Genomic DNA, 15,185 nt, shown 5'->3' on the forward strand with positions numbered 1-15,185 from the left:
TACGTGAGGGATTGTACTGATTTTTCCACTGGTCAAGTATATAATTATCGTGGAAAAAGGCAGGGACAGCCACAGCCTAATAACTATTCTAGAAGCCAACGAGAATTTTCTGAGTCTGAGACATCGGGGACAGAGGGCTCTATTTCAGACAGTAACTCAGTTAGACAAGGAACCAAGCGTAAAACCAAATATTATAAGGGTAAAACATCATATAATAGGAGACAACCTTACCAAGTTAGGTCAGCAGGTTTCACTCCTAATAACCAGACATGTCCCAACAACGGTATGATGTCGGGTGGTACCTCCGGATCTTCTGGCTCCTTTGTAGCCTCTGTGTCCAGGTTGGGGACCCAACCAAATGCAGCATACCATACTCAACATACACCAATAACTTACAATGCTGGATTGGCTCGCCCACAGATAAGTGGTTTGATACCTCCTACTCCCAGTATCACTGCCCCGACTATGACCCTACCTTCTTTTTTAGGGTTGCCCCCTTTGGGGATGCAACCAACATAAATGCAACCCAAGAATTTGAGAATCTAGGGGACCCTAATGTGAGTAGTTTACAAATAGTAAACTTGTCCTCATATTCCCTCAGCAATGATGAGATCATCTTACTAAGTAGAGGCTTGTCCTTCACTCCGACACCGAGATTCCAGTCGTTTGACTGGGTGAAGGACATAAATTTGTTTGCGCGCAAGTTGGCGCTACATAAGTGGCATCTGCAGCGGGAGATTCATCTGAGAGGTATACAACAAAGAGAAGAGGAGGGCATTAGGGCACTTACTGATCTATTACAGGAAAATGAAGGAGGGGATGTGAACCTACAAGCACCATTCACTAATTTTAAACCCAGATCAACACTGACACCACATTTTGGGCAGTATACATATATAGATGCCTTTGTAAAACTTGTGAGTAGGGACATTGCAGGCATTCACTGGAGTAGAGATGTAATACACTCTAATATCACACCGGCAGAACAACAGGCTTTGACTAGCTTAAAGGAGAATGAGGGGATTATAATTAAACCCTCCGATAAGGGGGGGAACATTGTTTTGATGGACCGTGAGGACTATGTGAGGATGGTGTTGGCACTGTTGAATGATGATACCAAGTATGAAAAACTGGACTCTGATCCCACACCCCGTTACCTCGTAGAGTATAAGTCCATATTAATGGCAGCAAGAGAGCGGGGTCTGGTATCAGAAGAGGAGAAGAAATATTTGTTTGATCCACATCCCACCATCGCGACTTTTTACGCGCTTCCCAAAACTCATAAGTCCACCACCCCTATTAGGGGCAGACCTATTGTGTCCGGAAACAACTGTCTGACACAAGGAGCAAGTAAATATGTCGATGAAATTCTCGCACCTCTGGTCTCGGCATTACCCTCATATATAAAAGATACGAAGGATATGGTTGCGAAACTTATGGATCTGACAGTAAATGAGAACACTGTACTCGCCAGTCTGGATGTGGAGAGTCTATATAGCAATATAAGACACGACTTAGGTCTTCATGCCACCTCGTTCTTTTTGAGCACCAAGAGTAGACACTTTCAAGCACATAATGATTTTGTTGTTGATTTGTTAAAATTTATTTTGACACACAACTATTTTTTGTTTAATGGACAATTCTATCACCAAACACAGGGCACCGCAATGGGGTCTTCTTGTGCGCCAAATTACGCAAATTTGTTTTTGGGGTGGTGGGAACACACGATTGTTTTTGGAGATGAGACCTTGAGTTGTTTTACATCACATATTTTACTTTGGGCACGATATATCGACGACATCCTCATCCTTTGGGATGGGGATGCGTCCTTACTACAGGAATTTGTTGACACATTAAACACTAATCACATTGGGATGCTTTTCACATATGAATTTGGTGGCCGCACTATTAATTTTTTAGATTTACAGATATACATTGACGATGACCTCCAGATCCAGACTGACATTTATCGCAAACCTACATCGACAAATTCTCTCCTTCAGTGGCAAAGTTGGCACCCGAACTCTTTACGACGCAGTATTCCGATTGGCCAGTATCTCAGGGCCCGTCGAAACTGCTCTGAAGAATCCAAATTCCAGTTGGAATGTAAGAATTTGTATAGGAGATTTAAGAACAGGGGCTATCCTAGTAAACATCTACGAAGGGCATACCGTAGAGCATGTGATAGAGATAGGACCCATCTCCTACACAACACTCGACCTGTGACCAACAAGAAAGAGATAAGATGCATTGGCAATTATGATGGACACACTGATCAAATAATGGCAATTTTGAGACGTCACTGGCATTTATTGGAGGCAGACTCTGATCTAGCCCCAGTGATCAGTAGACATCCTAGGGTGACATTCCGTAGGGGTCCTAACCTTAGGGATATGCTAGTGCACAGCCATTTACAGATGCCATCTGTCCCACGTACTTGGCTAACAAGTGCAGTAAAAGGTTTCTTTCCATGTGGCCATTGCGGTCTATGCAAGTACATGATTAAGATCAAAACATTTGAGAATCCAGTAGACCAGAGAACCTATGAAGTTAGACAATTTTTGAACTGCAGTAGCAGTAATGTTATCTACATAGCGCAATGCACATGCCCGCGCCTATATGTGGGTAAGACGACTCAGGAATTAAGACGTAGAGTGTCCAAACACATAAGTACCATTAGAACTGAATCGGACATGCCTTTGGCTAGACATATTCGCCACCGACACAGTGGGAGAATTGAGGATATCAAATTTTGGGGACTCTGCCAGCTGAAATTAGGACCGAGAAAAGGGGACATTGACAGATTATTATTAAAAGAGGAGGCGAGATGGATTTTTCGCCTCCAGAGTCAAGCACCTCTTGGATTAAATGAGGGCTTTTCATTTGCTGCTTTCCTCTAAGTGTGTTATAGACTTAATACTTTCAAATAATGATGATGAACGATAAGTGACTGCTGGCTGGCTAAGATTTTTGGGTTTTTAGACCCTAGAATAACAGTTTGTTTTATATCCACCATTTGATACTTACCTTTATACACTATTTGATACTTACCCTTATACATATATTTATATATACTATCAGTGTAACAGCTTGATTTATATCCACTATTTGATACTTACCCTTATACACTTTGATACTTACCCTTATACATTTATTTATATATACTATTAGCGTTGTTCACTGTCATGCATTAATTTTGTGTACCATTTTTCCATTGGCATATATTTATAATATTGCATGAATTCCTAACCCTGTGAACATTACGGATCTTTGATTTTATTTAGCTGATCCACCTTTTATAACCATTATTATATACATAGAACGGGGTTGCCAATGGAGTTTGTGTCAAGCGCACTGACTATGGAGTGTAATTTAGCACCAAGTCAGGTGTCATGCGCATTGGATATAGTCTAAGTGCAGTGACATGCACGATGACACAGCGTAATCACATGACACTGGGAACCCGGAAGTGATTCCGCGATAGTAGCGGTCATGTGAGTGTGTTAGATCATGTGACGCTGAGACTCAGATGACACAGCGTAATCACATGACACTGGGAACCCGGAAGTGATTCCGTGATAGTAGCAGTCATGTGAGTGTATTAGATCATGTGACGCTGAGACTCAGATGACACAGCGTAATCACATGACACTGGGAACCCGGAAGTGATTCCGCGATAGTAGCAGTCATGTGACCGCAATGGATCACGTGACGCTGATACTCAGATGATGCAGGGTTGTGTCATATGGAGATGATTGGAGGGTGAGTAGGTGGGCGTGTGTGTCCATTTTAGCCCACCAATCTGATAGAGGGGGCGAGTCTCTTTATAATAAAATAAGATCTTATTGGTGTACCATGGTGAGTGTTTGGGGCGGTACTATGATACTAGCTAATTGGATGTGGATATAAATATCGGCCAGTACCAGCAGCAAGTGTTGCCTAATTTTTCTCCTGATGACGTTGCTGTGGCAACGAAACATGTAGAGAGGGGGCACTATTTGTGGTTTTAAATAGCAGACATCCAGTATCTCCTAGTTACCTTCTATACAGGACTGCAGACTGTGATAGTGATTGATATAGTTAGTTAGAGAGGATAGTTATATCCCTATATATCATCTAGTATTAGCTAGTGATAGGAGTACTGGGTGTGTTGTGGTTTTAAAGAAGTTCACATATTTATTTTAAAGATACGTAATAAAAGTTAACTTTTACTAGGGGGGTGATAATAATTAAAGGGGTTTTTTACCCCGGGCTACGGCCTGTGGGTTTGGAGTTTATTCCTACAATATTTTGGCTCAGTATTTTGATTAGTATTTTTCAACCAAAACCAGGAGTAGATTAATAACTCAAAAAGGCTATGTTCACACATACTGTAGTTGAAATTGAGTGGGCGGCTGCCATTTGATAGCAAATAATGTCTGTTGTTTTAGAATAACGGTAATTGGCCATTTACTCCATTTAAACAGTGTGTGAACATAGCATTTCTGTGTTTTCAATCCACTCCTGGTTTTGGTTGCAAAATACTGAGCAAAATACTAAGCAAAAGTACTGAGTGTGAACATAGACTCAAGCCCCTATTGCATGGGACGATTGAGAGGAGCTAAAGAGCAATGTCATCCGCTTGCTGACGACGCTATTACACTCGTCGGCAGCGAGCGGGTAAGTGCAGGGGGGGAGAGGTGCAGGGAGCTGAGGGTGGGCTCCTTGGATGATCACTAGATCGTCTGGGCAGCCCATAAAAGATGGCAGTGGTCTGCTGCTGTCGCTTCTATTCCACGGAGCGACGGCAAATACGGCTGATAATTATTTCGTGTAATAGGGCCTTTAGACTTGTATACTGTATGTAGTCTTAAATTTATCCCACCCCACCCTGTATTAAATACTGTAATAATGCACGTTGAAAAAATAAAAATCACAGCAGCTCCCCACTATTGGGTCGGAAGTACTGCACACCCACCTGCATGGATAAGCTTGTCTTTGTCTCACAAATCAGGGCTGTCTAACAAATTTGCTCTGGCTGGATTAAAAAAGTTATCTATGCTTAGATAAACATGGCTGCTTTCTTCTAGAAACAACACAATTCTTGTCCTCTGTTTGGGTGTGGCTTTGCAGCTCAGTTCCTTTGAAGAAATTGGAGCTGAAATATAATACACCATGGCTACATCTGTGCAACACAAAACCTTACTACAGGGTGGTACTGTTTTTGCAAAAAATTTGTTGTGTTATTTTTCTGATCCTGGATAAGCCCTTTAAAACTTGGGTCCCTAAAGTTGCAATGCACCGGGAATATATTGCGATATATATCTACCCAAGATACCACTTTATTAGACATGGAGTTTTCTATTAAAAAAAAATAATAATGACCTTAAAGTGATGGTGTGCAGTAGGTGGTAGTACACTAGTGAGCAGGTGTTCAGTTCAGTGAGGTGTTCAGTTATGTTCAGTGAAGGTGATGCTACAAAATAAAATTTTCCAACTGTAATGACGTATCAAAGAGGAGTCGTGGTGTACAGCTTGTGCGTATGCAGAACCCAGCCTCTTTGCTTCATATTGTGATTTTATACATAACATACACCTGCTTAGCAGTCAATGCATAGGCTCTTAGGGTGCGTTCACATGTTCAGGATCTGCAGTACGTGTGAACGCACCCTTATAATGATAAAATCATACCTGAGCTACACAGTTACAGATTCTGTATACTATATAATACAAAGGTGGTAAATTTAATCAAGGAAAGGAATGTTTGGTTGTTAACTTTTACGACATATGTATTATTATTATTATTATTATTATTATTATTATTATTATTATTATTATTATTATTATTATTATTTTCCTTTAATTTTGCCTCTGTTAGAATATATATTGGATTTAATTTTCTTATAAGAAATGAAGAGCATTAGAATACCCTCGCAGACTGAGTGGAGCCAGGTCAGCAGCTGTCTTGTACTATGCAATGGTTTATTTTACCGTGAAATTTTTAGGTGCTTCCTGTCACACGTAAATTCTTCCTTTGTTCCAAATCCTAACTTACAGGAAACAGACTAACCTCATCAAATTCTACTCACCAATGCTTATTATCTGAGAAGTAGGAATTTCCCATAGCAGCTAGTGCTTCTCCTTCTCCAGTTCTGTGGTCTCAAGGTTGAGCAGTCCTCTAACAAAATTACTATTAAGGCACTTGTTTAACCTGCAAATATTTCTGAGGTCTTGGATCATGTCTTTGTCAGATTTTTGCACACACAGTAAACACAGCTATTTGAAAAAAAGAAAAAAAAATTCATGAAATTAAATTAATGTAACATAAAAATCTAAACCAATTTTAGTCAGTGGGGTTCATTAGGCGCCTATGGTATGGATACAGCTCCTAAAGGAGTACTCCAGCGAAAATACTTTTTCTTTCAAATCAGCTGTTTTCATAAAGTTATATAGATTTGTAATTTAAATTTATTAAAATTAAAATGTAATTAAAAATCTCAAGTCTTCCCATACTAAGTAGCTGCTGTATGTTCTGTAGGAAATGGTGTTTTCTTTTCAGTTTGGCTCAGTGCTCTCTGATGCCACCCCTGTGTGATGCAGGAACTGTCCAGAGCAGGAGAGATTTTTTATGGGGATTTGCTACTGCCCTAATTCCTGTCTCGAACAGAGGTGTCAGCAGAGAGCACTGTGTCAGACTGAAAAGAAAATACCAATCTCCTGCAGGACATACAGCAGCTGATAAGTATGGGAAGACTTTAAAATAGGAGTAAATTACAAATTACAAATCTATAAAACCTCCTGAAACCAGTTTAAAAATATAAATATTTTTGCCGGATAACCCCCTTCAACACACAAAAAAAAACTGAAATATGACCGCAGGCGCATATATTGTAATAAAATGTGTCATTGGTTTAATAAGTTATTTTAATTAAAAACTGTCAAAATATAGCGAGACAAAAACAATCCTTATGGCAAAAGGTTCTTTAGAACATGTGAACTACAATATTTCTCAATAAATCCTAATTGAACGTTTTGATGTGCAGGTGTCCAGCACAAAATGTGCCTAAATAGCAACACAATGCTATATCCCTTTGACAGTAATTGTTGGTATACAGTCACTTGTCTTGGAAGACAGAGGGATAAATGTGTTCTGCACATTCAAGAAATCCCAGCAAACAGTCTGGAAATTTTAGAATGCCACTCTTAATGTGCCATCTGCTGTGGTTGAAGATTAAATTATAATATCTTATCGAGCTAAACACAATCTTGTCTTTGTAGCTGGTATTAAAATCAGGAGACTTGGACACAAAACACTCCGCTCATTTCCAGTTTTCAGCCATCTTGACACATTATTCATTACATGTGCAGTATAAAATGGATAACGTCTTAAAAAAAAATCCTTTCCAGTTAGGGAAATGCATCAAAATTGGTGCAAGGGAAAAGTGTAGAGTAGAAGTCCCTATGGGCTAATCAAGCTTATGGTCCTCTAAAGGGCCTGCTATGGACAGCTACAGTGCCTTACTTTTTCTTTGCACAATTCTTTTTACCATAACCTTTAGGCTTTATAGTCTTGTAAAATTAAAAATATGAAAGTTGTAAAGCTTAGAGGTTAGAAGTAGTCAAGACCTGTCTCTTTACACAGTTGTTTTTGCATAACACATTTCCCTGCACAATCACAGTGCAAAGTTAGACAGGCAGACAGTATGGTCTAGATTTTGTTTTACAGTTTAGCACCAGGTACTGAAGTGTGTTTTTTTGTGTTATATACCATCTGGCCTGATATACGCTTTTTAGCAAGCCCCATGGACTTAGGCAACAATAGACAGGAGCTGTCCCATTGACATACAGTAGTAACAAAGGTTACTAGGCCTTCTATGTGTCATTTGCATAGGTAATTCCATTGGGCAGGGGAAGGCTTAGTTCTAAGCCTCATCTGTTATCTTTTCTATCTACTGGTGTTGACTCTGTCTGTAATGTTGTACAGATTACTTTCCCGCAGCGTTCTGCTTATCACCACAGACAGAACAGGAAGTTTCTGCTTACTTTTAGGCTTAGGCCTAGATAAACTTAGATTCATTCTCATGCACCATTATGTAGAAATTCATCTGTAGAAAACTGAATTCACATTGTGTTTAGAGACCTCATCCGGGTCCTAATTTTCACTTATGTTCATTTACATAATTTTATCATCCTTCCATAAACTTCTTTAGTTTTGATCTTAGGAAAAGTTCTTAGCTCTGATAACTTGGGTTTGTTACAGCGTTGGGATTGTAGGAAGGTGAAGGAGTCTAAGCAGAAGACAATCGATGAAAGTTCTTGGTCAGACATGCTGAAGCTGAGTTTTTGAGAATTTACAGTATATTGTTTTCCCCACACAGCCATGCATAGTCCAGTGTCAGAGTTTTAGCTGTACCTATAAATAATAGCAACGACTTGTCCACTTTCAAGACAGCGGATTATGGTTCAGTGGCTGTGACGTATTGATATGCCTTGGCTGACTTATTTTCATGCTTTGAAGAACTCTTATACATGGCTTAATGCCACTGCAATTGCAGAAATATCCAGCAGCCTTTCATGAAATAAACTTGCAAAGATCTTTCAATGATTTATGTGAAAATCATCAGACATCCCAGCAAAATATCTCCCTGTTCCCAGCAAATGGTAGACTGCAAAAACATAAAAACCATTTCACTCAGCATTCCAAAAAACCTCAGCTAGTCAGATTTTCCACATCTTGTGATCTAGATATCATGTGTATAGAGGTTTAAGTATATAGCTAATAATAACCAATTTTACAGTAAATGCTCTTTTTATGCTGTTAAGTCTTGAACATTAGATAGGTAAATAGTGTGAGAGGGAAATAAAATAATAATGTTTATACGTTATTTCTTGTTACAGTGGCTGATGAAAGCAATGTTGCCTCAATGAATGGTCACAAGGAAGGTAAGGAGGTTCAGTTGTCTGTTTGGACTATACATATATATATATATATATATATATATATATATATATATATATATATATACACACACACACATATACACACATTTGTTGTTGTTGGAATATAATTCAGTTTTATGCTTCTCTTATATGACCAACAGAAACTTCTGAGTGCTATGCAGAGAAATACGAGCACATGTATTGGCATACTATCAATATGAGGTTATTAAAGTAAATCTATCAGCAGATTGTGGCAACCTAACCACCTGATAGATTCTTATAGCAGATATTACACAGTGTGTCATTTTTTACTTACGGCCCTATTACACCAATAGATTATCTGACAGATTTTTTTTAAACCAAAGTCAGGAATGGATTATAGACAGAGAACAGGTAAGAAAGACTGAGATTTCCCCTGTTTTCAAATCCATTCCTGGCTTTGGCTTTAAAAAATCTGTCAGATAATCTGTTGGTGTAATAGGGCTCCAAGGATTTTATCTAGAGTTGAGCGAATCAGTCATCTAAACGAAGAAAAGTGCTTTGTTTGATCTGCGCTCCACTGATGAAGCCGCCGGCGTTTCAGCGCTGCTCTGCTCCATCCTGCTCCGCCCCGGGTCCCAGGGAAAAGCTGGATTCAATCCTTGGAAACTGGGAAAGTTTCCCAGAATTGGACTCAGCTTTTCCCAGAATCCTGGGAGGAGTGTCAGGAAGCGGAGCAGCACTGGCGGCTTCATGAACGAAGTGCAGATCAAATGAAACGCTTTATTTAGATTCAGTCATCTCTAATTTATCTTTATTCAAAGGCCATTTGGTGCATCTTTTCCTCTTACCATGCCGCTAAAGAATATGGAGGCTGCCCCTCTGCATAGGGTGTGGCACTATTGTACTACTTACAGAGATTTATAGAGAAACACACACCAATGGAAGACTGAATAAAAGTTGTAAATAATTAAGTGTTTTTTTAAGGTAATTTTTAAGTGTTCCATGCTTAGACTCTACTGGCTGTATTCTATAAACTCTATAAAATTCTACAAAATAATAATGTGACAATGGCCACTACTGCTCAAGAAGTAAGGCGATATGCAACATATTATCCTGTATGTAATGATCCAAGAAGTAACAGGATGCAGCATTGGAGACAAGGATAATAACTACAATTCACTGCTTCATTTCTCAATGTAATTACCTTAGGTTAATTAAAATATAGTTACGTTGGCCCATATAGTATGCACATATCACACTTATGTCAGCTTTATATTCTCCCGGTACAAGAAAACTAAGGAAAGGAATTCACAAATACATTTATTATTATGGTCTGTCACGTTTAAATTCATATCTGGCAGTGAAAATCCGTTAGAATGAGTACATTAAAAATGAGCACACTGCTCAAAAAGTATGAAAGTACTAATAATAACATAATAAATTACACAATAAAAGAATAGCATTTTAATAAAACACTGCATAGCAAATAAATACACTATTATATTTCTTCTGCACTTCGCAAACTGCATTAACTTTTTTTTTAAATAGGCTCTTTGGAAGTAACTTGCTTTCCTGCAGACTAATTTTTATTCCAGCTTCACCAAGGGGAAATATATTTTACTGTGTGTTCAGTAGAGCAGGCTTTCTAATAGAAGCTGGGAAAAATGCCCTTTTTTTTTTGTTCCTCGGAAGGTTTATAATCAGACATAAGAATTTTTTTGTGATAGTAGACATTTACAATGACTTTTCACAATTAATGACAGGGTCTCAGGAATGACATTTTATTTTTTCTCAAAACCTTAGTAATTTCAAAGTCTTAGTAATTTCAAAACCCGCTCCTGTTTGCCATATTGCGTATTGGAACAACACTGGCTTACATTGTCAGAATGCAAGGGCACAAGATTATTTGTAACATAGCCTCAGCTCTGGATGAGGAGAGCTCCTCTGCTGGGGGTCACGGGTATAAATATAATGAGTCCAAAGGTAGTAGTTACACCTAGGCTACACATACAGGGTCAAGGAGCTGCACATTAAATTGCTGCAATGTGATAGACAATAATCATCTAACGGAGGCAACAAGCTGCTGTCTCTGACGCCTTCTTGTTCATAATTGTTCGTAATTGTCACCATTCCAAAAACTTGCATCAACAACACTGCTGATATGGTATATTTGTGGTAACATCTAAGGACCATCTTGTGGTGTTTGCTGTATGATATACACTCTTGTAGACTTCTCATATATTAAAGCACTAATCTCACACACACAAAAAACTAAAACTTTGACTATGTCACACAGACACGTTGAAGCATTTGATTGATCGGGGACCCTCCCCCTGATTGTTATATAGAGCTGGGAGAAGTGCACAGCTGTGCACTTCACTCTGGCTCTTTGCTCTATGTGACCCATTGACTTACGTTAGACCTTGCCTCATGCAGTAAGTTAGAGCATCAAGCTAGGAATTAAAGCACTGAGTCTTGTGCTTCTTCCTGCTTTAGTAATCTTTGTGGGTCTGAACACCCACACTCTGACTTTGGCTTTTAAATTAACTAAAATGTATCATTTCAAATGATTAGTTTGATCTGTAAGTACAGGAGGAGGCTTTGCGTTCTGCAAACCCCCATCTGAAAAAGAGCACTTGCCCGTAGGAAATATAAAAATGACTGTCAAAGAAGCTGATGGAGAATCATGGCTGTCCTAGAGTTGAAATAGTTCCATACTAAACAGATTATGAGGCCCAATGGCCTAGCCGTCCACACTTGTCCTGGCTTTTATTTTTAATAGATTCCTGACAGTTATGACAGATCTCTTGTGTTACAAATTTAATTTTCTTTAACCCGCACAGAACGGCCTTACAGATATATGCATTGGGGGTTGTGAGCTGAGCCCGCTCCATACATGCACGCCGGCTGCCATCAGCAGATGACACCCGCTGCTAATGACTGACCTCAAGTGTTTCTCTATTCTGTACATGTCCACATAGTTCCTCAGCAGCACATAGAAAAAGTATTTTGCCCCAGATTTATGAAAGTGTGTAAAATATACATTGGTGTAGACTGTCCCCAGCAACCAATCATAGCTCAGCTTTCATTTTACCAGAGCTGAAAGCTGAGCTGTGATTGGTTGCTATGGGCAATGTACACCACTATATATTTTATACCCTGTGATATATTTCCCCCTTTGTTTTTGAATGTCATAAATGTTTTTACAATATTTTTACAATAATCGTCTTTTACTTTTTAATTTTTTTTTCCCTTTTACTTACAAACAACACTTGCAATTAGACTTCAATATCATGGCTGTAGGTGTTGATGTCTGCCGACAGCTGTAGTTGACCATATTCCTTTTTATGGGACTAAAGTGAATGCTTAGTACAGTGGTAATATACAAGGTAGTAGCAGCTGGTGCCTGTTGAGAATCTCAGTACTGAAATATGCATGCAAAAGAATGTGGGCAGAGGTAGGACATGCCTGTCACTGTAACAGGAGAACTGTCTTTGAACTTGGTTATGCTGTCTTCTTGTTCTTTACAGTCCTACACATTCGGCTCGGACATCTGTGCAAAGCTCCATATTATGGATAGTGACAGAATATGGATTGTCAAATAGAAAGATCAGAGAAACAGTAAGGGTCATGCTATTAAGAGGAGAAATTTAGGACAGTACTTTGGGTACAATGCTGTGTACATTCTCATACCAGAATATAATTGCAAAGTGCATGCATTTAGTATATGGCATGCAGCTTGCTGTTCCAATAAAACCCTGCAACTGGGGTCAGACAGACTCACCAAAGCATCGTCTGGTGGGCAAATGAGCCAATGACTTTCTTATGAAGTAAAGGCCTGGAAACATTTTTTTTTTCTTCTTGGGGCATGTTCAAAATTTTCAATAAGTCATGCTCACCTACCCTAATACCCACAGCCGCTGTTCCCACAACAACACCACCTGGTTTCTGCCCCTTCCATCACTGGCTGAGGCAGGACACCACATTGGTTGGCTAAGCAGGCAGATTCTGCTGAGATGAGTCATCAGAGGAACCAGAAAACTTCAATGACAAATGGGGGCTGGGAGCCAATGGTTAGTCAGCTACAGGGGATAAGAGTTTGTGGATATGACTTGTTTCTGTTTTGTTTTTTTTAATCAAAAATAAAAAACAGAAAAAATGGGGAGCGAACTCATATTTTAGTCCAACCTTACTCATAAATCAGTGTGGCAGTGTATCATAGTTTGTACTTACTTAGCGGAGGGGAGAGTTCCTGACACCCACTCACGAAATTGTAGGTAGTTGTTTTTTTTTTTAAAAAGTTTTTTTTTTTCGTTTTTGTTCATCTTATCACAAGGACAATACCGCTCCCACAGTACGTTTTTTGGATTTTGTCTTACTGTTCTTTTTTTTTTTTTTAACATACCCCCCAACCGTGTTAAAGTACAAACTGTCCCTTAATGACCCCTTTAAAGGGAATCTGCCAGTGACCGGACCGGACCCAAGGTTATGACAGTATGGTGTAGGTTTCTGGCCCCTTCTGTAAAACCTGTAATAAATCTGTCTGTGCAGTAGATTTTGTACAGTCTTGTCAAACCCACTGTAATTAGGTGTCAAAAAAAGAGTAGTGGCTTGTGTTTGTGCTGCACTCCGACACGCCTCACTGCTAATTCCTCTTCCCTCTTTTTACTTCATATTTACTGCTGGCTGGCCTCCTGCTCCATGCTGGCAAAAGCCACACGTGCAGACTTGCCAGTTTGTGCCTGAGCTGCTCATTTCTTTAGGCCGCATGCTCCTGATAACGCTGATCGTGTATGGGCCATAGGCCGTAGAAGGGGCACACACACATTTTTTCGGACCCTCAGCACATGTGGGGCAATCTTCCAGTCTATAGCACATGCGCAATTGGCATTTTTAGGATCACATGACCAAAAGAAATCGGCAGCACAGGTACAAACTGGCAAGTCAGTGCACGCAGCCTTTGTCAGCAACACCGCATGCGCCCACCAGGATTATGCCAGCTTGAAGCAGACGGCTGACCAGCAGTAATATGAAGGGCCCTCAGGGTAATTCTCTTTGGTTAGCTTACTGTGTTTTTGATAAGATCAGAATAATTCAGTGGACCAAGGCTAGTCTGCTTCTGACTAGATTTGGTCTGTTTTACACAAGTATACCTTTGCTTTGTAGGACACAAAAGTTTGGAAGACAATACCTTTTAGTCTCACTAGTAGACCATATCTGGTCCATTAAACCATATAGGTATGCTGTAGTATAATTTTATATAGCATGTGACGGTATTCCAATGTACTGTATGTGGTATAAACTGCCTGTTATTGTGTAGTTTATTTGCCCTCACATCTACAGTAGTAGAGTATATGATTTACAATATTTTTCTTCTGTTTGGCTCTCATTTATAATGTTTATGGTAATGCAACAGATTCAGTTGCCCAGTTTATTTAACTTTTGCTTGCATTTTATTTCTCTTTCCAATTGGCTGGCACTGTTATTGTTTTCAGTTATTTCATTTTGTTATGAAGTTGTTGACTCGAATTGCATGCGACACAATCACAAGCTCTCCAGCCACATTCTTTGTATGGTGGTAGTTTGTGTAATACTCACTTCATACCGGTAATTATTTTTCTTTCTGCCAAACGGCATTCCTGAAATTTTGACCTACACAGAAGTAACCCATAGACCATTTAGACTGTCAATCATAACTACACAGGCTCTTTCATCCACTTTCCACAGGGTCATTACAGTTGAGGGACAACATTTTTCTGGATGCCACCTGACTTTTCTTAATCCTAAAACAATAAATAGTGTTGCTAATATTTTTCTTTACTTAAAATTATTAAATTTCAAAATTACAGTTACATATGAAATGAGTGAACATATGCAGCCATATCCGCTTTAGAAAAACAGAGGGCAGATATCTCTAAAGCAAGTTAGCATAATTGCTCATGTAGAATCTGTAGTGCAGGGAAGAAAATGAGTATCTATGATAGTACATTTGCTTTCAAGGGGTTTTTCAGTACATGGCTTTTTCGGTCGGTCCGGTGCTCCATTGTTCATGGAATAGTTAGTCACGGCCGTAAGTATTTCAATATTAAATGATAAATAATTCTCATACAAAACGCCCAAAAAGACTTTTAAAAGCTGTTTTCAAGTGAGCAGAGCAGAAAGTTATTTCTTTGGTGTACAATGAACAGAAGAGGCTGTGAAGAGAGTGACACTGTAGGGGAGATTTATCAAACATGGTGTAAAGTGAAACTGGCTCAGTTGCCCCTAGCAACCAATCAGATTCC

General features: G+C 39.2%; 1 protein-coding gene across 6 annotated transcripts in view; it reads left to right on the forward strand.

Moving 5' to 3' along the window:
- The window catches only part of PARD3B (par-3 family cell polarity regulator beta), a 926,479-nt gene that overhangs the window by 380,182 nt on the left and 531,112 nt on the right, over positions 1-15,185 (forward strand). For all 6 annotated transcript variants that reach the window (XM_069983415.1, XM_069983416.1, XM_069983417.1 and 3 more), the window contains one exon: positions 8,878-8,922. In XM_069983415.1, the coding sequence (XP_069839516.1) occupies positions 8,878-8,922 (45 nt within the window). The remainder of the gene's footprint in view (positions 1-8,877; positions 8,923-15,185) is intronic.

The sequence above is a fragment of the Dendropsophus ebraccatus genome, chromosome 9 (genome assembly GCF_027789765.1).
Source record: "Dendropsophus ebraccatus isolate aDenEbr1 chromosome 9, aDenEbr1.pat, whole genome shotgun sequence".
NCBI lineage: Eukaryota > Metazoa > Chordata > Amphibia > Anura > Hylidae > Dendropsophus > Dendropsophus ebraccatus.